The sequence below is a fragment of the Sardina pilchardus genome, chromosome 7 (genome assembly GCF_963854185.1).
Source record: "Sardina pilchardus chromosome 7, fSarPil1.1, whole genome shotgun sequence".
NCBI lineage: Eukaryota > Metazoa > Chordata > Actinopteri > Clupeiformes > Clupeidae > Sardina > Sardina pilchardus.
Window position 1 is genome coordinate 16029996 of NC_085000.1, and position 25232 is coordinate 16055227.

At 45.8% G+C, this 25232-nt stretch overlaps 2 protein-coding genes across 2 annotated transcripts in view; one reads left to right on the forward strand and one right to left on the reverse strand.

Annotated features, from left to right (window-relative positions):
- Positions 1-24: 24 nt before the first annotated feature.
- On the reverse strand, positions 25-3453 carry LOC134088272 (adrenodoxin-like). The gene is made up of 4 exons (XM_062542196.1): positions 3200-3453; positions 1536-1660; positions 1115-1244; positions 25-800 (listed from the first exon to the last, which is right to left on the reverse strand). The coding sequence occupies exons 1-4, from the start codon at positions 3442-3444 to the stop codon at positions 686-688; spliced, it is 615 nt and encodes a 204-aa protein (XP_062398180.1). The 5' UTR covers positions 3445-3453; the 3' UTR covers positions 25-685.
- Positions 3454-8294: 4841 nt separating this feature from the next.
- The window catches only part of hspg2 (heparan sulfate proteoglycan 2), a 123287-nt gene continuing 106349 nt past the window's right edge, over positions 8295-25232 (forward strand). Inside the window, exon 1 of the mRNA XM_062540894.1 lies at positions 8295-8625. Within this exon, the coding sequence (XP_062396878.1) occupies positions 8551-8625 (75 nt within the window). The 5' untranslated portion in view covers positions 8295-8550. The remainder of the gene's footprint in view (positions 8626-25232) is intronic.

Sequence of the window (25232 nt, forward strand, 5' to 3'; positions counted from 1 at the left end):
AGGAAAAGAACACTTGAAAGAACATGGCCTTTGGCGGACAACAAATGATGTCATAGCTGCACATCAGAGGCATAATTATGCACAGACAGGATGCAACAGTAAAACAATCTGTGTCGGACACATCAAAACGGACTATTAATTTGAGGATGTTTAATTCAATTAATGGCTGCAATAATCATACACAAACATGAATTCTTTCATGTTCTGTGATAAGCACTGTCCAAGTTGTTGATCAAGTAACATAGACTAATGATCTCTCTTCATGAATGCAGAATGAGAAAGTATTTGAAAGAGATCTGATTATACCGACAAGGATGTGATCGCCTGTCAGACGTCAGATTTTTTTAAGATGGTATCTGTCAATTAAGTTTGTTTTTAGATGAAGTTAATGGGGGCGGTACTTTTTCACTCTCTCTCCAATTCTACAATGTCTCCATGGTTGAGCCCAGTTGCTCCCGTTCAGTTGAAAGATGGCATGTATGTCTGGACAAAACTACACCAAACAGATGTTTTGATACAATAATGTATTTATGAAAAGCAGAGGTTTCGTGGATTTATTAACATAGTATTTTGATATGTCTGTCAACATCTAATCACAAAACAGCTGCGTTTAACTGAGGGGCTCTTGTTAGGTGCTGAGTGAGTTATTAAGACATAACCTCTGAGGTCAAAGGTCAGATGAGTTTCAGGAGGAGGAGCCAGCGCCATCTCTCTGCCGAATATCATTCACGCTATCTGGAACACGCACCACAATCCCATTCAAGCGCTTAGACAGGCAGACCTGGCAACCCAGACGCGACCTAGCATGGGACACAACCATAGATAATGTTTAAAATCTTTAAGAATGAACGAACCAAGCAAAAATAGTGTCACATCTATATGGAAATCAAGTTTTCTATACACCGAAATCTACTTCTATGCTCTAACAGGATATAAAATGAGTCAAAATCTGCACAAATTGAAGTAGTCAATGGTAATATGCTATGCTGCCCCACAAAGCAAAACGGCAGTAACTGCATTTTTGGTCAAAAATTAGTTATGATCATTTTCATTACATTTAAGTTGTCAATGGTAATATAAGATGCTATGGCTGTTGTATTTGCTTCTGACTTACGTTTCTGTGAGTCCAAAGGCCAAGTCCAGTAGGTCCATCTCCTCGTCCGAGACCACGCCCAGCTTATTGTAGCTGGACTCCTCAAGGATGAGGTGACATGTGGAGCAGGCCAGGGTTCCCTCACATGCACCTGTTTGTATGTATGTTCACAAATAGACACACACACACACACACACACACACACACACACACACCAGAGAGTTTATGAGGATTTTATGTGTTTGTGTGTGTGTGTGTGTGTGTGTGTGTGTGTGTGTGTGTGTGTGTGTGTGTGTGTGTGTGTGTGTGTGTGTGTGTGTGTGTGTGTGTGTGTGTGTGTGAGTGAGTGAGTGAGTGAGTGAGTGAGTGAGTGAGTGAGTGAGTGTGCGTGCGTGCGTGCGTGTGTGTGTTTGGGGGTTATGAGTCAGGGAGGCACACATACCAAAACCTTCAATGTCCAGTTTCTGATCAACAACAACATTTAGAAGTGTGTCTCCATCACAGCCTTGGACTTCGGCCCTTTCTCCATCCCGGTACTGAAATGTAACATTTATTTTCTCTTCAGACCTGCAGAAACACATGCAACCATAAAATACCAAACCTTCACACTTGCCACCCTTACTTACTGCTGGTAAACTCTGTGTATAATTATGTGGCTCCAAAGACATTGCAAAAGTTGCACCTCTTTTGTTGCACCTCTCAGTACTTGCTGATATTTGTGTATGACAAGTAGATTGCAACTTTGAGTGGTAAAATCTGGTGTGATACGGTTGTGGTAGCCATTTGGGATGTATACCTTATGAGAGAAATATATACAGTAATGTCCTGTGTATTAACCGCAACCAAGTAAAACTGTAATTCTCCGTTGGGGATTAATAAAGTATATCTATCTATCTATCTATTTATCACAGTGCCCAAATATCCCAATAAATCAGATTCAGATCAGTGCTTTAGTCAGACAGAATTAAAAAGGTAAAAATAAAGGAGAATTCTGGCCATCTTTCACATACATCTCTCTGTTTCTCAAGGTCACCGAGTGTTGTCAGCAAGGAAAACAAATCTGTGATACTTATCTTGAGCCAGCCAGAGTAGCCAGGCAGCATACAATACTACAGTGTTGGCATAATCATTTGTATCTGTCTAATATTAATATTTATCATATTTATGTCTGTCTATTAAGGGGTGTGATTTCAATAGCTTTCAATCTAACATCACCAACATTTTGACACATTCACAGACTGCTTATTTAAGCCTTTTTGACTGTGCTTGCTTCACATGCAAATGCATGCTTTGAACGTACATAATTATATTGTCTTGTGTATTCAGATTGTTGAACAATGTTCCTCAGAGAATTTGTGAAACTTGTCCTGTGTTAGATCCTGTTTCATAGAAAGAAGGATTACTGGCCCTAGCTGTGTGTTTCTTTCAGAACATGGTTGTCTTTGTTGTGGATAATCAGCTTGGTAGCTGCAAAACTGAGCCTTTTTAGTGTGATTGAGTGAAAACTTGTCAGCATTCTTGCCAGTGTGTCAACGTTCTTCTTAGCCAGTTGAAAATATCACATTCTATTGAACAATTACAAGATGTGGACAGATTGTGTAAGTGTGTCAGATTTCTTGGGTCACTGACTACTACATTAATAAAATCAGCCCAAGTATACTATACAATGAACACAGGAGGATTCAGTTACACAGATTAGAACTCTGAATCACATTGGCATCTTCTAAACTATTGTGTGTGTGCGCGCGCGTGTGTGTGTGTGTGTGTGTGTGTGTGCGCGCTGCAAAAGCTCCTTGACACCAATTCATTCACACGCACACACACACACACACACACACACACACACACACACACACACACACACACACTGTTGACTGAATAGACTTAGAGTAAAACTTAATCACACACACAATACTCTTGTAGGAAAAAATGTCCTATTGAAAACCAAAAGCTGCAACTTTGTGACTACTAATTAAAAAAAAACACCTTGAGATATATTGAGATATCTGCAAAAGGATATGCAAAAGGATATGACAAACCACGGACATCTCCTCTCCAATACAGATGAAGAAATATATTGTTTAGTGTGTCTTTTGAAGGTCTTACCTCAGAGAGCATGTAGTTGTTAGGCTGCGAGAGCCAGTGTTCAGTTTATGCAGTGGACGGACAAGGGATGGCACATTCCTTGCGGTTGCAAGCGGTGTCGTGGCTAACCAAAGAGGCCAGAAATTCTGGGCAAAGGACAATACTCTTGTGGAAGCAGAGGACATGGTATTAGGAAATGCTGTCCAGGACAAGAGGCGATGTGTTGTGCTTCTCCAGTGCTCGAAGGTACAAAATGCCGAGTGCATTCTCTTAAGACCACCCTCTTAACACGCTCTGTAATCCCATGGTGACGCAACCCTTTCATCTACGATAACTGATTAATTTCACTGTCAAACATCAACTATTACAGCTGTACTTGTTGGATCATATCAAAATCTATTTATGTTTAAGACAAAAAGGTTGACGGGAGTAAAAACATATTTGTGAATTATTTCCATCATTCCTACATTTTATCATAATCATGGGCCAATTGTTGTGCGAAAAAATCTGCTTATGAAGTAATCTGTACTTTTGGTTGCATGTGTGTAATAGGATGTGGTTACTGTTAAGAGTCTGTGGAATTTACAGGAATTTACTCGGATTTACATGATTGGATTGACCTCTTGCTAACAGCAGAGAGCGCTGTTTGACAAGTTTTGGAGTTTTGCTCCAAATACAAGGAAACTACAGTACATGGAGAACGCAACACATGGAAAACATGCTCTTTGCGTGTTGGATTTGTGTGTTACTGAAGAAAATGGCCGTGCAGTAACAAAGACAGATTTAATGCAGAGAGCTGTTTTATTGACTTTGATTGTGATGATCCTTTTTCCCCTCAAAGTCCTCCTGGTAGTATCCTATGTCTGTTTGCTACCTCTCTTGCACCAACATAATGGGTTTGGTGATGACACAACAGAGATAGCTCACAAAAGAGAAGTGATAAAATGACAGCAGAGCAAGATTGCAAGACGCATTAAGACTCATGAATCTCATGATGTGTAAAAAAAAAAAAAGAAAAAGCCGAAACAGCATTCCATTTGTGCAAATTAAGCCTTAGCATACGTTGGACTTAAATATGCGTTCTGATTTTGTTATACCTCAGTAAAAGATGTCATTAATCTATCTGGATGAATAAAAAAATGACACTACTCTCAAATGATGTGCTGAAGCCGCACCCAATCAGGGAAAATGTGCTGCCCCTCTCAACTGTCCCTACCACATCGTTCCAAGCATTCTTTGTACCAGCTGACTCTAATTAGTGCAACAGTTCAGCCTGATGGATGAGCTAATTAGAGAAAACACCTGTGTTAAGTATCAAAGGCTTTTTCAAATGAAGAGAGAGAGGGAGAGCAGTCACCACCCAGCCTTGTATGCATACACACACACACACACACACACACACACACACACACACACACACACACACACACACACACACACACACACACACACACACACACACACACACACACACACACAGACCCACTGACACACACACACACACACACACACACACACACACACACACAAACACACACAGAAACACTGTCTTGACTGGACTGTGACTTGTGTGTACATCCAGCTGTTTCATGTGTGAGGGTGATGTGTGGCATGGTCCAGCTGTGATCTCAAAGCACACTAGTGTTTACATATTGGGCTATGATTACAGTGACAGTTGTGACCATACTTACATCAGATGTGCTTAGTGTATGATTGTACTACTCAATACAGTATGTGGCCTTCGATTTCAAGAAAAACATGTGCTATTGGATATCTATTAGGAGACATTTGTATGTTGTATTTTGACATGTATTTGCCAAGGCTAACAGTAGGCCTATATTTGCCTTTGTGTCTTCATAATGAGGAAGCAGATTTGGGTGGTCAGATTGATATGATACAGCCTTAGAACTTTGAGAGACAGCGAGCTCACCTCCCTCTACTTTGATAGGCCATTCATTCCTAGCTGCAAGTGACTTTACTTCTGTTTGTATGTGCACCTGTGAGTGTGGTCCATGGGTGTGTGTGAGGTAGGTCGAGAGGGAGAGAGAGAGATAGAGAAAACAAAAAAGAGAGTTTGTTAGTCTAGTAAAACCATGTTATTATGTTCTACGAGTTATGATAACATATAAGGAAGTTGAGTGAAGGTTCCTTAGAAGCCTCAGGCCTTACGTTCCAGTTTGTCTAACTCCAGCTGTGCCTCAGTCCATCTAATCTCAGAGCCCAGGTCTTGTATAAATACACATCTCTTCAGCATGACACAAGAGCGCTGAGAGGAAGTCCCCAAGTCTGTGTGTTTATTCCTGATTAACATGATTAATTTTAACTAAATGTTTCCTGTAAGAAAGAAAAAGCCTCTTTCCAGCTGTTGCAGAGCAGTTGTTTAACAAAGGGCTTCTGATGTTTATATGTCTAATCTTATTCTTAAGTCATTTGTCATTTTTGTATCTAACAGATGATATGCACACACACACACACACACACACACACTGTGTGTGAAATTCACCTAATACACAAGACCAAATACAACATGTAAAACATGTATTAATTCATAATACTCTTTTGGTGACAGAGCAAGGCCACAATTAAACAATAAAATTTGATTTAATTGTTAGGCTACTGTAGTGTCACTCACTGGTGTGCAAAAACGGTGTGCTAAAAATATCTGGCAGAGAAAGGGAGTGCACTGCTGAGATGATCTCTCAGAGGGAACTGTCAGGACAACACTCCCTTGACTTGCACAATCATCCTCTCCTGACCCATCGCTTACTGCTGTGAAAGTTGCAGAATACTATGGAATTATAAAATCCCAACCGAAAAAGAGGATGTAGCAACAGGATTGGTCATTATTTCTGAGAGATGACGCACTGCCTTCTATCTTCACCCTTCCTCTCCTGCAGCATTTGATCTTGGCTCTTTTTAAGTTGAACTAGGGTGCTACTAGCTACTGCAAACTATTGTTAACTAGAATGCATTCTACACAAGGCCATATCGTTTCCTATCTTATGTGAGCATGTAAACAATATTTAAACTAAAACAATTGCATGACCAAGCTATGACACGTTTAACTAGACAAGTCAGTTTGTTGCTTCTTCACTCACCCCATGCCACCTTCTACCCCCCCCTGACACACACACACTCACACACACACACACACACACACACACACACACACACACACACACACACACAAACACACACCGCCACCCCCCTCTAGCTGCTATGAGTCACATGATCACAGAGAATATAGCCACACAAAGGCATACCCATAACATTTTCTACTTTGACCACAATATCTGGACTTATTTTCTATACCAATGCAAAAATGTATGCTAATATAGTTGTAATTATATAGTTGTGGTTGTGACTTGCTCATCTCCAATGGCATATGACAGAATGCCACACAGATGTGTGTGTGCGTGCGTGCGTGTGTGCGTGCGTGCGTGCGTGCGTGCGTGCGTGCGTGCGTGCGTGTGTGTGTGTGTGTGTGTGTCTGTCTGTCTGTCTGTCTGTGTGTGTCTGTGTGTGTGTGTGTGTGTGTGTGTGTGTGTGTGTGTGTGTGTGTGTGTGTGCGTGTCTGCATACGTGTGTGTGTGTGTGTGTGTGTGTGTGTGTGTGTGTGTGTGTGTGTGTGTGTGTGTGTGTGTGTGCGTGTGTGCATACGTGTGTGTGCGTGAGTGTGTGTGTGTGTGTGTGTGTGTGTGTGTGTGTGTGTGTGTGTGTGTGTGTGTCTTCATTGGCCTGTGCAGAAGAGCATGCCATGGAGCCAGGTGTTATGTGGGCTTTACAATGATTTTCACATGTCCCATTCATTCAGAGTTTAACCAAGTTAAACCTCCTCATCTCATGATAAGAAGCCCACTCCATATCTCCTGTGGTCCTCTCTGTGTCTCTAACCAATGGCAGCTGCTCTGTGCTCTCTGAGAGTAGAAGCAGGCACACTTCATTCCAATTATGGCTCTGATTAGTCACATAAACAGGCTCGCTACAGACACACGCGGGGAATATCGCAGGCATGGGGGGGTTGGGTGGCCTGTTTATGCCCTGCTCTGTTTGGGTTGCCTAGTTGGGGAGAAGTGTTCCGTCTGCAAATGTTACACAACTGACCTACAGTGTACAGTCCTCTGCTCCCTGGGGAGAAGGGGCAAAAACTTCAAGAGTGCAGTCCTCAGCTTGTTTGTTCTAATTATATGTTTGAAAAAAAAAAAAAAAAAACAGGGAAAAAAAATCCAGGAAACCTTGGCTATCAGGCTTTACTTTCATTTAACACATTTCAGAACGGGTAGTGTAAATCTCAGTGTCACTTGTCATCTTCCCTTTCCAACTTTCCAGAGTTTTGACCTTTTCCTTTTGACAATGAAATATAGCCTAACTCGTCATAAAGTCTTTGTAACATATCCAGATCCACAACTTTGTCTGAGACAGTCTGGTATTCAGGATCTATGTTTGTGGGTTCATTGAGGATGACTGTGCCGACTGCTAATGGTAATTCTATTTTCGTGCGTCTTCACTCATCACAGAGGCATATGCGCCTAGCGTGCAGTTCCATTGCTCAGGAGTAAGCAACAGTAATATTGCATTACAAACACATGTAGTCGCCAGAGAGCGCTACTGCAACGTTAACATGGCCTACTATACCCCCATGTAGAGTTGCTACCTCTCTCCCCTACTGTCCACCTCAAGACAAAAAAAGTGAATTAACTAACTGCAGGCTGTGCAATATGGAGAAAATAATAAAGAATTATTAAACGTCACCTTAACTTATAAGGAACATTTCCTCTTGAATGTCCAACCAATGGTAGGCTATTTTAAATGTAACGTGAATAGCTGTTTGAGATAGGCTAATTTAATTGATTCGCTGTTTTATGTAAAACTATTGCCAAAACGACTCAAAAAAGATACTTTAGAGGCTTATCATCCAAACAGAGTCTGATAAACAAAACTGCTTGACCCTATTTGTCCGTATCAGTAACCCTTGCTCGGAAGTAGGTGGTGTCTGCTAGCGCGGCATCTCACGCTCCCTGAATTCCATTCCGTTTTTTACTGCGGCCAGCGCTCGTCGGTCCCATCCCGACTGCACTGGACTTCTAGTGTCTTGTACTGCATTGTATGTCGAAGTTTCGGAGTTGGAAAGAGAGTAGAGACGGGAGAGGAAGGTGAATAACTATTAAAAGACTGCACAACGTTTTGGTGTTCCATGAAAGATACGTTGTTTGCACTTGGATTTCTGCAAAGTTTAATGAAGTCCCACCGGGACTGGGGCAGAAAAGAAACTGCGGCCTTGCCTTAAAAGAAAGTTTTATAAACTAGTTCGTGAGTGCGGGACCTCGACTTTTTCTTTCTAGCGCGTGGGTCTTGCGCGAACTCCGGAGAAAATGGGCACTCGGACGAATGTCCGAAAAGTGTCCGGACTCATCATCTCCTTGATATTTACGTTTCATCTGACCAATGTAAGTGCATTGACCTACTCTTTTACCTCAAGCAAACTGTTGTATTAAAACTATGAACTAGACTAGCCTACTTTTCTACTAGGTGAATATGAAGTGCAACTATGGTGTTCAAATAGGCAACAGGTAGGCCTATCGATTCTGAAGAGCTGCTGTAAGAGAAAGTTAAAGATGGATGAAATAAGTTACTGTAGCGTAACTTTTGAGCCCCTGTAGAAGAGTGCGGTTAGAGCTGTGGGCTATTTTCACCCAACCTTTGCAACTGAACACCTCTAATCACAGTTTTGTCGGTGTAATTCATGGTTACATACATATACGAACCTTACCTCAACTGAAATATTTCTCGGGTAAAATGTTGCGGATCTAATTTTGTCCTTAGAAACCAGACTATTCATAGCTGTTCGTACTGGCGTCTGCTTGCCCGTAAACTTCACCAACTTAATGGCTGCAGCTCCTTGGCTTCTACACCTTCATAATTCATTCATGTTGTGATTGCTGAGTTTACAGAGTTGTTTCCGCAGGTAATGCGGAAGCTGCATTTGAGTGTTTACATTAGTTTGACTCCAAAATCTTTACTTCCACCTGTAATCTAAGGCAGGATCTAAGCTATATTTACGCAGACTGAAAGTTAAACGCTGGCACGGTCGTGCTTATGTACCACGTCAATTTAACATAAAGTAGACTTATGATTTCTTTAAAAATACAAGTTGGTCGTTCTCTGCATTTCTCTATGATCTAATGTGTCATGGTCTAGCCTACAATAAACACAACCGTTTCTTTAAACAAATACAAGTAATGGGCACACACATTCTTGAACCTTTACCTCCACAATGGGGCCTGAATGTAATGAGTGTTTCAACCAACACAGACCCTATACGGTTCAGGCCGCTGAGCTCCAAAGGTCCTGCTCTAGGGGGGGATTTCAGAGTGCTGCCGGGGTGACTGCGCAGAGGGATTCATAGGGTAGTTATGAGGTCGAGCTGGAATGCGCACATCTGTGAGGGGTTCTCTTTTGGGTTGTCACAAGCCGGGCTCCAATTCCAGTGAGGCTTAAGAGCTGCGGGGCACATGAGACTACCTGCACTGGAATACTGTACGACCCCCCCCCCCCCCCCCCCCTCTGCATATCTCACGGAGCTGGTGTTGGATATGGTGTTTGAGCTGTTTGTTTTAGAGGTAACAGACTTCAGCCGATGCAGTCCTGGTAGACATGGTATAAATAGCTGTCAGCGAAGATTGAGGTGTTGATGACGGCACTTTTCCAGGTCTAGGCCTCTGTTCCCCTTTGGTGATAGTGGGGCCCACACTGGAGAGCTGCACCTGTCAGGGAGCTTGGGTCGGAGGGAGGTGTGTGTGTGTGTGTGTGTGTGTGTGTGTGTGTGTGTGTGTGTGTGTGTGTTGGGCAAGGCGGTGTGCATCAGCCCTCATCCACATAACCTTCTGACCCCCTGCCTAAACCCTGTAGATCACATGATGATGAGAAGTCTTCCCCATGCTAGTGTCCGGAGCGTGTTTAATCCCCTGTGCTGTGCTGTGCTGTGCTGTGCTGTGCTGCGCGGTGAGACACGGGCCAGAGCACCGGCTCCCTCCTCCTCCGGCCCACGCGGCCTCCGGCGTCTCCGCTGACATTTACAACATGACATGGCCGCCGCCGCCGGTCTCCCGGGACCACCATGAGCGACACAATGGGACCATAATTGAATTATCCGGAACTGCAGGCATCTGTTTTTATCATCAGGAGTCAAACAGAGCTGTTAGGCCTGACGACTCATCCCATGTAGCTCTAAACCAGAACACCCCCCCCCCTCCCTCCTCCCCCCGCCCCCCCTCTATTCACCTCCCCTTCAGTGACCAGCAGGAATCCCAGGCTCATAAGTATCAATCAGCCCCAACAAAAACCCTGAAATAAAGCACTGAAGGCCTTTATTAGGCCTTTAACTGACCTGCGCCATAAAACACCCTCTCCACTGCCCCCTCCACTCCCAGACCCCCCCCCCGCCCCCACCCCCAACGCTCCCTCTCTCACCCCAGACACCAGTTCAGGTACATCACTGACCAAGAGTAGGGGGTGCTTCAGCGTCCATTAGCGCAGACTATCATCATCATCAGCCGCTAGTATGGAAGGTTTTTCGCTGATGGGTTTAGAGTGGGAGGCCATTAGCGTAGCGTTCCCATGATTCCAGCTGTGGTTCGACTGGAGGAAGGAGCAGCGGGGAGGGAACGCTCTTTTACTCAGCCGCCCGCACCAGCTGCTCTTCCCATAGCCGGCCCGCACGTTTTGCGCTCGCTCGCTCGCTCGCTCCGGAGGCTCTAGTCTGGGATGAGAGAGATGATTCACCCCCGGGCTGGTTCCTCGTTCCCGCTCGCTCGCTCAGGCTGCGGAGGGGAAGGCCGCGGCGCTGCCAAGACTCCTCGCAGCAGTGGCGCTCGCCACCATGACCTCAGGCTCCCAGTATGTGCTTTAGCCCCCACATCAGGGGCTATAACTCAGGCCCCGGAATAAATGTCACGGGCTGAGCAAACGACTAGAATACGTAAGGCATGGCATATGCCTGTAATTACATAATATTAAATGATTTAATGATTAAACTATGTAATAGTTCACAGTTGTTTACATTTTGTGATCGTTTTATAACAACCTTTGGACAGTCGTAATTGTTCTTGGACTGTGATGGATATGTGTCCCTAGCTTTTCAGACAGACAACGCTTCCTGAGTGGCTTACTAATGCAGTAAAAAGCAAGAGTTCTCGATTTCATTATTGAATTTTATTTTTATTTTATTATTATTTGAACTTAATTAACTTATCAAAAGGCAGATCGTTTGGCTCTTATCTGTTTTGTCTGTGGCCGGAGAGAGAGAGAGAGTGGTGAGTGTGGCCTGGTCTGTGTTTGTCTTCCTGTGCTGCTGCTGGAAGTAACTGCCGGCTATTTCTGACCAGAGGTCCCTCCCAGGATAGAAGTCCAGAAGTGTTGTGTGACTTCACTGGGCAGCAGAGACGGAGGGGGGTTGGTGCTGGTTGGATTCCTCTGGCCTTATACAGATGAAGAGTTTGTCACAAAGCTTTTTCTGTGAGACACACGCCTGCGGCTCCCTATGTATTGGCCACAGCATCTCCTTATAGCTTGTGTTCTCTCTCTCTACCGCGGGACGCATTAAAGTAAACACTCAGGGCCTGGATTGAGCCCAGGGGTCATGCCCACATCTCACAGTGCTGCTTATTTTATACTGCTGACGGACACATGAACATGACTGACTCAGGAATATCCATCTCTGCCTGGGGACACGCACATAGTCTTTCTTTCTTTCTCTCTTTCTTTCTTTCTTTCCTCCTTTCTTTTTTCATTCTTTCTTTCTTTCTGTCTCTCTCACATATAAAACATTAAGCCAAACAAATGTAACTCAATCAGTGTTAATGCACAAGCGTGACATCTTTATCATTAATGTCCTGCCTGCTTTTGACTTGTTGCAGATCGCTCTCTCAGTGAGAGAGTGAGCTGGCATGTAGTTGTCTGTGATTGACTCTTCCAGGACATCCGTAGTCCACAAGGGAAGGTGTAGGTGGGTTACATCTCAAATCTGCCAAGTGCAGATATCTTCTGGGAATCTCGCTGGCTGTTGGCGAATCTTTTGTGTTGGAATCCTCTGAGTTTGGGCCTGTTTCCTATTGCAGGAAAACACCCGCGGCTTCTGATGTGGGTCACACACCTTCAGCTCTGTGGCTGCGGGTGTGTGTGTGTGTGTGTGTGTGTGTGTCTGTCTGTGTGTGTTGGTGCGGGCAACCTGTGGAACCGCTGTTGGAGTCTAGGCCTTTCATCTGTGCCAAAGCCGTGACCGAGTGTGTGCGCATGAGTATGTGCATGTATGGGTGGGCTTTTGAAACCTGTGTATGGGTGCGTGTGTATGTCTGCGTTCAAGATTGTGTGTGTGTGTGTGTGTGTGTGTGTGTGTGCATGTCTGTGTGAAAGACTATAAGCTTTGGTGTGTGTGTGTGTATGTGTGTGTGTGAGAGAGAGACAGAGACTCCAAACACAGCTGTGCCTCAGCTGGGGCAGCGTCGACGGCATGTGCAGACTTGAGGGTGCATACTGGGGGCATCGCAGCACACACACACACACACGCACGCACGCACGCACGCACGCACGCACGCACGCACGCACGCACGCACGCACGCACGCACGCACGCACGCACGCACGCACGCACGCACGCACGCACGCACGCACACGCACACGCACACGCACGCACGCACACACACACACACACAAACACACACACACACTAAACACACACACACACACACACACACACACACACACACACACACACACACACACACACACACACACACTAAACACACACACACACACACACACACACACACACACACACTAAACACACATTTTGTAATATATGTACACAAGCACACAATCACTCCCAGTTACTCACATGTGAGAGCAAACAGACGCATCAGGCCGCGCTCATGCGACCCTGAGGGGTAAATAAAAGAGTCTGTATTGATGGGGAGACGTGTTTGGGGACTCAGTAGGCCTGCTGTGCTGTGGAGTTCTTAAATACAGGCTACCTGAATAGAATGCCATTCTTTTCTTTCCCAGAAGGCACCTTTATCCCCTGCCTGCCTGAGTGCCTGCCCATGAATCACACACATGCTGGGGCACCTTATGGACCTCCCCACCTCCTTTAGTGGCCCTATAGGTGTCTGTCTGCCTCTGCCCGCAGATCTTTGATCCTTTCTGCTGGGCCTGCTTTGACTTGAACTCCCCTTGAATGCCTTCCTCCATTGTTTGGCGCCGCTGCTCCGTATTGTCATGCAGAGTGAAGCAGGCCTCTGTTTCTTCTCCGTGGTCTATCGTCTCAGAATACCTCAGCCTGGAGAGAGGGAAAGAAAGAGAATGAATGAGTGTGTGTGTGTGTGTGTGTGTGTGTATGTGTGTGTGAGAGAGATATAGAAAGGCAGTACAAATAGGTAGAAGGGCGGGGGAATAGCTTTCAATAGAAGCAAAAAGATACGTGTTGGTAAAGCCTGACTGGCACTTTGCAATCGTGTGTGTTGAGAGGTGTTCTGTTTGTGTGTGTGTGTGTGTGCGTGTGTGTGTGTGTGTGGGTGGGGGGGTTCTAAGTCCAGGACCTCCCTCCTGTCCCATCGGTGCCGAGCTAAGCAGGGGCAAGCCCGAGCCTGCCCCGCAGATTCCCCAGCCCGCTAATAGAGAACTGAGGAATTTCTGTACCCTCAGGTTAGAGAGTTTCACTGCGAAAGTGAGACTAATGATCACATACATACACATACTGTACATACAGACACATACACTCTCTCTCTCATTCACACACACACACACACACACACACACACACACACACACACACACACACACACACACACACACACACACACACACACACACACACACACACACACACACACACACACACAAGATTCTGGAAAGGTTTTTTTCGTAGCACACTTGTTGAGTTTGGGCTGGAGATTTGGAGTGCACTGGCCTTTTTCAGCCCAGAGAGATAAGCAGTGGTGAGATCCATCTCATGCCCTATCTGTGTAGCATACGCAAGACATAACAATCACTCACTAGGCCCTGCCCTGCACACCCAAACAACCCCAGCCCAGAGATGCTTTCGTGAAATGGGGAGTGTGTGTGTGCAATGGGGAGGTTGTTTGCTAAAGGGAGTGTGTGAGGTGTGTTCTCTCCCTGTGTGTGTGTGTTGGTGGGTGGGTAGGTGTGTGTGTGTGTGGGTGGCAGTGAGAGGTGTGAGTGTTGGTGGGGAGTGCTTTTGTGTGTATTAGGGTTGTAGAGGCACTGGAGGCTGCCAGCTGAACATATGAGAGCTGACGTGGAGAGAGGAGCATGTTTTGTTCTCAATATCTGCATGTTTGCCTGTATTTTACTGCTATATGTGTGTTATCAATAAGGATAGTGAAGTATGTTACCACTTGTGAACGTGTGTGTGTGTGTGTGTGTGTGTGTGTGTGTGAGAGAGAGAGAGAGAGAGAGAGAGAGAGAGAGAACATTCATGTTAAACACAGTTGTCCTCCAGCACATCCTCAGAGGAAGCTTCCACTTGCATGTTCCATGGGGGGTGTGGGTGCAAGGCGGCAGACAGTAGGGCGTGGGGGGGGGGGGGGGGGGATGATTTGTGTGATGGTAAAAAGCTACTTCCTCTACAGTCGTTTTCTCAGGGCTTTCCTGCGAGTCTTCCTGCATGGGATTTTCCTGAACGCGTTTCCTGAGGGGGATTTCACACGTGCAAACAGATTTAAATGCGGCTGCCGTTTTTTCATTTGTATATCTATGTCTTTGGGGATGTGTATTCTGGGCTTCGGTGAGTGTCTCTTTCTCGTGAGCCTGTGCCTGTTGTTGTGCATATAAAAATAAAATTTACAGGGTTGTTACTGGATGCCTGCCTGCCTATTGCCTTTCAGCTAGTCTCTCCTAGCTTGAGTGGCTTAGAATACAACTCTGTGTCACACAAGTGAAAGGTCAACGTAAACTTAGCCGCCCGAAGCAGGCGTGAGTGGACCTGAGTAGGGTCCGCCGGGGAATACGGTTACTTGCAGAATAATATAAAATCTAAAAATAATATAAAAGAGCTCTCTTTGTTATGATCACCTTTCGCTATGTATCATTTATATACTGTGTCTTTCAGTATGGCCGTGCAAATCAGTAGGAACACATGGAGATCCAGTTAAACTGAAATGTGTTCTTAACCCCTAGGGATATAACATTTCACATATTCAGACTGTAATAATTATGTGGGTGTCATATGTCAGGCGGCTGTATTGAAGAGAGGAAGGTAGCTGTATTGTGTATTTAGTTGTATTGTTGTGGAGGAGTGGGTGGTAATTTGAGACAAACTGAGGTTCATGCGCTGATACTTGGTAAAGAAAGTGGCTTTTCGGATTTGGAGCCAGCTGTTCTTAAACATGCTGCTACATTCCAAATGAACACAAACACAAGAGCTTGGGCAGGAACCTGTTCAAACTGGAAATTATTAAATTGCCCTCAACACCCACTTCCACTCCTGCCAGAAACCGCAGCTTTTTGATGCCTCGCATCGCCAAGTGCTCAGATGTGGTGTTTTGATTTGCGCGAAGGCGCAAGCTGCGATTTACATACATCAGGTAATATTTTCCATGGAGGCCTCTTGAAAAAGGCAACGCTCCCGGTCAATGTTCCTCTGCTGGAAAACTAGGCGCATGGAGCCGAGGTGAGGGAAGAGAAGGGAGGGAAGGGAAGGTGGGGTCTCTCTCTCTCTCTCTCTCTCTCTCTCTCTCTCTCCCTCTCTCTCTGTGTCTCTCTGTCTGTCTCTCTCTCTCTCTCTCTCTCTCTCTACCTCTTTCTCTGCGGTTTGAGTAGGAGTGATTCTGTGTGAGCGGACCAGGCAGTGCATGGGTACCGTGGGGTGAGTGGACTCCGTTGAGCGAACGGCCGGGGGCTCCTGTTAGAGAGACCTGACGGAGCTGAAACCTGAGATGATAAGGCAGGAATGTGGATCCTGTGCGTCGTGAAAGTCCACCCCCCCCCCACACACACACACACACACACACACCACTAGTCCGATGGAAATCGCTCGCCACCTACCCCGCTGCCGTTGTGTGCTGGCTAAAAAGCTTCCCAGACACCGTGTCAGATGCATCCTGGGAAAAGTGTTCCAGGTCAGTGGAGCTCTAAAGCCTCCGTGCCTTCGCTCTCTGTAATCACACACTCACACACTCGCACACTCGCCAGCGCATCTGCCTCGTCCGCTCCACGGCCACTGCACACACTCACCCGCCCGCCCCGGCGGAGTTTCTGTGTCGGCCGTGGTGTACCTACAAGATGCACAAATGTTTTGAGGGTTGGCCCGGGCCGTGGGCCGCGAGCGCAGGAGGAGTGTGGAGGTGCGTACGTACAGGGCAGGCTCTTGACGGCGGAGCTGGAATTTCTGTGGCTTTGAGCTGAAAGTAGCTGTGTGTAATTTTCTCTCCACCCTGAGCTGCTGTTGAATGCTAGCTAGGGCGAGTCCTGGCACCCGCTCACTATCTCTCTCTCTCTCTCTCTCTCTCTCTCTCTCTCTCGCGCGCGCTCGCTCGCTCAGGGCCTGGGGCGCTGTTTCCTTAGTCACACATTCTCTCTAAGCACACCTCTCTCTCTCCCTCTCCCCTCACTGAGTCTCTCACCATAGAGCGCACTCTCACCCCCCCCCCCCCACCCCCACCCCCAACTTGAGGTAGAACTCAATCGAACTCCCCCTGTAGTTAAACAGTATGTAGGGCTCACGTTAACTCTTCCTACTTTCAAACAGTGAGTGTAGTATTGCAGTTCACACACCAGACCAGAGACCTGACCCATACGAGTCCCTGAGTCATCTTCTCTCCATAGCTCAGGTAGAACTCAAAAGATTAAGGTAGAACTCAATCTACAGGCCGGCGGCCACCAGACACGATTTTGAACATTTTGAGCGATTTTGAGCACCCACCAGGATTTTAGAACAGTTTTCAAACTGACGTTTCTAGTGGGCTTTGCTCCGTTAAAAACAATGGAGTTCTCATTTTTTTCTTGTCGCGGCGTGCCTCGTACGTGTCTGGCGGGCGCCGGCCTTAACTCCCCCTGTCACGTTAACTCTTCCTACTTTCAAACAGTGTGAGTGTAGTATTGCAGTTCACTCACCAGACCAGAGATCTGACCCACACTCTATATAAACACTAACTAACGAGAACCTGAGTCATCCTCCCTCCATAGATCAAGACTCTGACTCATGTTTTGGTCCAACACCAAGCTAGCCCTTAAGTCAAACCTCCTGACAGGGCCCTGCTCTCTGTGTAATGCTCCATGCAGTCCTCTGTCTGAAGTCGTTCTTCGATCTTCCTTTAATGGTCAGGTTCAGGCTCTGGTGAGATTGAGCACATTGATTCTGAAGGAAATGTAGGCGTCGGTGAAGGGATAGGCCGTCCATAATGGAATGTTGACTGTGCAGCGGTGTAATTTTGAGAAACCCCAACACAGCCCAAGTACTGCTGGTCGCCGTTCTGTTCTTAGACACAGGGAGTGCTGCAGCAGGAGGACTGGTGGTTGATCTCCTGTAATTGCTAGGTCCAGTCCAGGAATCGTGTGGTGGAATCCTGTTAATTTGACTGACCACCGAGAATGTCTTTATTCCTGGCTTTGAAAATATACCCTGCCGCTTGCTTGAGCAGCTGTTTCTGACTCACTGCAGATCCAGGGGCGCATATGCGCTCTATCATACCTCACACACACACACACACACACACACACACACACATACACACGCGCACACACACACACACACACACACACACACACACACACACACACACACACACACACACACACACACACACACACATACACACACACAGGCACATTTGCGTTCTATCATGCCGTGCGGTAAACCTTCCCGTCACTGCCTGATCTCCGAGCCGTTCTCCGCGCCGTGCCCTGGCCATGGCCCCCGAAAAGCAGCTACACCTCCTCGGCATGTTTAGCGCTCCGCTCGAAGCCGACGCGACCCAGGTGGGTGGGGGTGAAAGCGCAGAGCGTAAAACCGCAAAAAAACGTTTGAAGAGTAGAAAGATAAAGCTCTGTGATGTTGAGAGGCCGACCCCCAGGCCCCCCCCCCAGCCCCCCCCCCCCCCCGACTATTCACATGCCTGCGGCCAACTTCAGCAATTAGCGCCTTTTATCCGTAATAATAATCAAGCAGGACTTCCCCTGGTGAAGTTGCACAAGCCGCACTGTTCCCCCGCTTTTGTGGCCTCACAAAACGGAGATCGAGGGGCCCCCTTCGGACCTCTGCCCGCTGTTCTGGACGCCCCCCTCCCTCCCAGATGCCCCCCTGACATGGGCACTAAGGGGGCACACCGGAGGCTGTTTGGCACTGAGGCGGGCGAGACGACTGTGGAATGTGTTGGCAGGGGCAGAGGCCCTGGCCCCCTGGGCACATGTCTGAGTTGACTGGGCTGTCTGGCTGCCACAGGATAAAGGCAGGGCTTGGGAGTGTGTGTGTGTGTGTGTGTGTGTGTGCGTGTGTGCGTGTGTGCGTGTGTGTGTGTGTGTGTGTGTGTGTGAGTGTGTGTGTGTGTGTGTGAATGTGAGTGTGAGTGTGAGTGTGTGTGTGTGAGTGAGTGTGTGTGTGTGTGTGTGTGTGTGTGTGTGTGTGTGTGTGTGTGTGTGTGTGTGTGTGTGTGTGTGTGTGTGTGTGTGTGTGTGTGTGTGTGGAGGGGGGGTGTTTGTTCACGGCGGGAATGCAGATGGGCAGAGCAGGCAGAGAGTCCCATTGGCTTGAGTGCTGCGGCTCTCCATCTCATAACAGTGTGTTGCCCCTCACCCTCCACCCCCCCCCTCCCCCTCCTCATGATGGAAACTTTTGAATCTTCATCTGATCATTGATCATTGATCATTCCTGAATTTATCCTGAAAAAGACAGAGAGAGAGAGACTCATCCCTGAAGGAGAATGAGTGCAAGACATGAGCTACTGTAGGTGCCACCAGTAACTCAGTTAACTCAGTAACTTCAAACGCTGAAGACATATCAAAGGCAAACATATCAAAACTGACTATTAAAGCATAATAGAGATTTAATAGCGGAATCAACCTTTAGAATAAATCACCTGAGGCGAAAGGGAGCGAGTAATCTTCTCCCTCTCCCTCCCTTTTCACCTCGTGTCCCACACCCTCCCCGTTGAGTCATCCCTTTCTCTGTTCTCTCTGGTGGATACCTGTGCCTGTAATTAGTCTGGAGGAGGAAGAGACACATCTGCTGCCGATGAGAAGGCAGGCCCGGCCCGCTGCCCCGCCGCTGTGCAGTTGGATGGGGCCCTGCCTCAACAGCTGGGAGTCCGGAGGAGGAGGCCGGCCCTGCCTGAGCTACCTTTCAATTACACCTTAACGGAGAGCCTGAGAGGCATGGGAATATAATGGCGGAGCTGTCGAGAGAGTGACGATTGATCTGGAATCAGCCTCAGGTGCTGTCGCTTACACACAGCAGGTTATAGTTATCTGGCGGCTTTCAGGTGTGGGTCTCTCCTGTCCTGTGGGTGAGTTTTGGGAGGGAGGAGTGGTGGTATCTGAAGGGAGCGGTTTAGGCCGGGAGCCAGGTCCACCCCTCAGGATGTTTTTTGCTACCTTTTTTTCACTATTATTTCCTATTATCTTATACCTTGAGCCATCACAAGATGGTAATGACCACCCCCAACTCGGCCCCGTTTGGTCTCAGGAGCCAAAAAACACCCTTTTTGGGAAAAGCTTTTGGCGGAATGACATAATTGTGAATATTAAGGTACTGGAGCTACATAAATGGTCATATAACCCTATAATTTAGCATGGTGTATCCTGACACATAGGGGAAACTACCAAAAAAAGATTTTGGGGATTGCTGCCTTTTTGCTGTCAAATATCACCCTCAACATACCCCAAAAGACAAAAATATGTCTGTCCGCCTGACAAATTGTCATCAAAACTGATCATTTTCAAGCATTTTATTATACATATCACTGCCTCAAATGTACACAAAAAACTTCCCAAGTTTATAAGCTTCAATTTAAATCCAAGTTGACCTTTCTATCTAGAGGATTACAGCTGGTATGACCAAAGTTCTCCACTATGCATAAAATCGGAGAAAACAGAACTTTCAAGCATTACCATTTCAAATGGGATTAAGCATATATTAAACATATTTTTAAAAGAGTCAACAAATGTGAGTTCTACTCTAGTACATATGAGCACTGGTCAGAGCATCTGTGTGTGTGTGTGTGTGTGTGTGTGTCCAGTGTAGTTATGCTCTGGGCATGCAGTCCGGCTGTATCTCTGATGACCTGTTTACAGCCACGTCCATTTTCACTGATGGCTGCTTGCTCACCTCTGACCTCTTTGGATCACCAGAAATGACAACACTGTATAGTAGCTACCATGGAAGTCAGAAAGAGAGAGTATTCAATACGCTAGTCAGCCGTGTGATCAGTTAATGATGATGGTTGTTCAGTGACGCTTGATTAAGACAGTTGAGAATCCTCTTACGAGCTTTAGAACCTGATGTGGTGGTTGTCTGGCTATGGGCTAACATGCAGCAGCAAGTAGCCTGGGTGCCAGCCGAACTTAGCCCCGGCCACAACATTTAAGGTTTGGAAGTTCGGTCTGGCATTGCTCCATTGTGGCGCAACTATGCTTGAACCAGAGCTGTGCAGACCAATCAAATTGTCAGGGTGGGCTTTATATGACGATAGAGAAATGATTAACAGTAACGTACTCAACCACTTCACCAAAGAGCGCTTTGGTTGACTTGGTTGTAGGTCTATCCAATTGAGTGAAGAGGCATTTTTTTTTCCTGGTTCAGTTGAAACATACCCCATAATTACAGCCCAGTAGCCTAGAAATCTAGATGCCCCTAGCGGCAGCAAATGTAATTTGGCTGGCGGGGCAGTCTAGGCACGATCCATAGAGCCAGGGAGCTGAGAACCCGAAGCACCAGCGGGCCAATCACAGCGTGTATAGAGTCGGTGGGTGGGCTTAACATTATGGTGACTGACAAGCGATCAGAAGTTGCGATGGTAATGCATCCTGTTATTTGAAAACAAGAAGATGATTCGTTTAGCGTTATCCTATTGCGTGGAGAGGGAAGGTTACGCATCCTGCTACTTGAAAACAAGAAGATGATTCGTTTAGCGTTATCCTATTGCAGGGAGGGAATTTGAAAGACAACTGTTTATCCCACCCCTCCGATTGAGCCCTGTCTACGGTGAGTGTCCAGACCCTACATCTTGATGTGGGTCTGGCTCGTTAGGCTAACAGCCCAGTGGAGCAGTATCAGACTCAAATTCTGACTAGAATTTTGAGTATGACAACGTCAGGCTAAGCATCAAGACAAGTTGTGGGTTAAAATCAGGCCTGCCACCATTGTGCCCTTGAGCAGGGCACTTAACCTATTAGTTGCTCTGGGGAGACTATCCATTGTAATAATATGTACAGTAAAAGTGTAAAAATTTGTATATAAGTATGAATGAGTAAGTTTCCCCATGCATAAAGGCTTATTAATGAACGTCTCAGTAAATTTACTTTCCTTGTAGAATCCTTATACTGTACTCCTTGCAGAATCCTGTGGTGGTCTTAAAAGTTAAAGGGTCGTTTAGCTGAAAGTCACAAACAAGCACAGTCAGGGCAAGTAAGCAAAATTCAGGGATTCTATAAAGCAGTCTCTTAGATTTTCTGAGTAGAAATGAAACCAAAATAACTTTTTAGATCCAAGTGCTTGTAGCGGGCAGTCCTAAGCTACATAAGAAGCCAACAGTGATGGAGCTCAACAACTACCGACCGTTGGCACTCACTTCAGTCATCATGAAGTGCTTGGAGCGGGCAGTCCTAAGCTAGTCCTAATCAGACGCCGGCTCCCCACCACCCTCCCTACCAGTGTGCCTATCGCAAGAACAGGTCCATGGGTGATGCAATTTCATCTGCCCTCCACTTTGCTCCTAAACACCTGGAACAATGCAACCAGTGCCGTCACTCCCACCATGCGCATCATGCACTGTGCTTAAGGCACCAAAGGACAGAGGGGCCATCCAAATATAGCCAATAAATAGTAGCCTAGCTTTACAGCAAACTGTGCTTCTCTCCTCCTCGATAACGTTTACAATGTCAAAATACACCAACACCATGGTACATTCAAGGATGATACTGTACTTTTGGGGTTCTCTCAATCTCCACCACATATAGCAGATCTAACTTTACTTACTTCACTTAAATGCAGGAGAGAGGCAACGAGAGTGGCAGACTCCAGCTGAATTATCATTGTGTTTCTCCTTTTAAATAAGGAAATCATGAAGTCAACAAAGAGAGATTGTTGTTTGTGAGGTTATCTGGGTCCTATAGGTCCTACTGATAGGCCTACTGATCATTTTTAAACTCAGATTGGTGAAAGGGCTCTTTAACATAGGCTGCAATCAATGTGATTTGGGACATGGACAAGAATATAAAGACTAGTCTACTACTTTTCCTTTGAAGAATGGAATTGATGAGTTTCGCACTTCCATTCAAATAGCTAGGTGGGTACCACCAGGCTTCACTTTTTATTTGAAACACAAAGCAACTCACATAGGCACCAAAATGGCCAGCAGCGGCACTGAATGCAACACCCATGTGAGGATGCTGTTCATTGACTTTGGCTCTGCGTTTAACCCTCCTGTTGTGTTCGTTTCATGTTTACTATTTTTATGCATCCGTCATAAATGGCTGCTGCATTATACTGTAACTTGTTATAAATCCATAGTGATAGGCTACATATATTATCATCTAATGTTGTGATAGCTCTTTGTATCAACTTATATTCTGTTGAATAGTACCTGTTTTGAACTTGACCTGAGCTCATGCAAGTCAGAAAGCAGAACATTATATTGAGGAAAGGTTCCAGTGGGGGCTGGCAGAGAAGCGAAGGGGGGGAGTGATGGTGTGTTTGTGTGTGTGTTTTAATGTACAGAAGCACACAAACAGACCATCTGATCAATAGACATGCGCCTGGATTCAATTTTATACACTGACCATTTTCTCACCCATTCATTTCTAATAGCTGGTCATTTTTGACCGGGAATACACACGGATGTTCTAAAGTTAAATTAAACACGCAAATTGTAATGCAAATGATCAAAATTTGTTTTATGTGTTCAGATGCCCTGCAAGTCATGGAGCCTCATGGGAGTCAGAATAAGTTATCAATATTTTTTAAAGAAAATAATTGTCAACCAGTCACATGCGAACACAACAGGAGGGTTAACACAATCATCCCGATGAAGCTGATTGGGCAGCTTGGCTTGCTGGGTCTCAACACCTCCATTTGCAACTGCATCCTGGATGTCCTGATGGAGAGGCCCCAGACAGTTCAGTTCAGATTGTCAGCACCAGCTCCAGAACCATCACACTGAACCCTGGTGCGTGCTCACTCCTCTACTCTTTACTCTCCTGACACACAACTTCCAGCTCTCTCTCAAACCACATCATCGAGTTTGCAGACGATACCACAGTAGTGGGTAACAACGTAACAGCAACCATGATGATATACGGCTGGGCAACAATCTCTTTCTCAACGTCCAAAAGACCAAAGAGGTGCTCGTTGACTACTGGAAACAGGAACAGGTGAAGGCCACCGAGTTCCTTGGTGTCCACACTGAAGACAATCTATCCTGGTCCACCAACAACTACCTGGCCAAAAAAAGCCCAGCAGCGTCTGCACTTTCTCAGACGGCTGAAGATAGTCCATCTCCCAACACCATTCTCTTTTCCTTTTATAGGGGAACTATAGAGAGTGTCCTGACCACATGCATCAGTGCGTGGTGCCTTTGATTGCACGCTGCTCCAAAGAGCCACTGTAAGAGACTCCATGGCCTCTTCACTAGATCTCGACCGATATGTTTTTTTCAGGGTCGATACCGATATCAATTATTACCACAAAAAGAGTCCAATAACTGATATGAACAACTGATATGTCAGTTGTCAAAAAAGGGAGGTAGATAGTAAAGGTGATATGCAGCACACATTTTCTTTTTTGCATTTAATTATGCAAACATTTCTCTCTTCTTTTGTTACACAATTGTCTATCAACTTGTATCACAAGTGTAAATCATGTGTATCATGTTAATCCAAAAGCTGAGTGAGCTGTGGCCCGCAATTATTTTCATAGATTACACAATGGGCTGTGTTGTTGTTGTCACAAAGTGGATGCTTTGCCATGGTGCATGTGTGAGTGCATGAGAGAGGGAGAGGAAGGTGCATGCGTGATGACTATAGGCAAGTATAAAGGTTGAATAGTTTAACAAAACAGTTTTAAAATGGTTGTTACACTATTTAAGCATACAAGTTGTGTTGATATGTAGCTATAAACAACACTTTAGTGCACCTACTGTAATACCTAGCTCAGGACGACATTTAGTCCAGGTCAGATTTATTATGGCCGGCCCTGGGTGCCTGTAGTCTTTTCTGCCAGTCCGTTTCAAAACGGAGCAATTAGACTTCTTGACTTATGCTATAATGGAGAACTTTGGTTATATGTAATCCTCTAGTTAGAAAGGTTGTTTATTGTTTATATGCAAAAAAATATGCTTAATCCCATTTGGAATGGTAATGCTTCAAAGTTCTGTTTTTCTGCGATTTGATGTATAGTGGAGAACTTTGATCATACCAGCTGAACTCCTCTAGATAGAAAGGTCATCTTGGACTTAAATTGAAGCTTATAAACTTGGGAAGTTTTTCATATACATTTGAGGCAGTGATATGTATAATAAAATGCTTGAAAATGATCACTTTTGATGACAATTGTCAGGCGGACAGATTTTTTTTTTGTCTTTTGGGGTATGTTGAGGGTGATATTTGACAGCAAAAAGGCAGCAATCCCCAAAATCTTTTTTTGGTAGTTTCCCCTATGTGTCAGGATACACCATGCTAAATTATAGGGTTATATGACCATTTATGTAGCTCCAGTACCTTAATATTCACAATTATGTCATTCCGCCAAAAGCTTTTCCCAAAAAGGGTGTTTTTTGGCTCCTGAGACCAAACGGGGCCGAGTTGGGGGTGGTCATTACCATCTTGTGATGG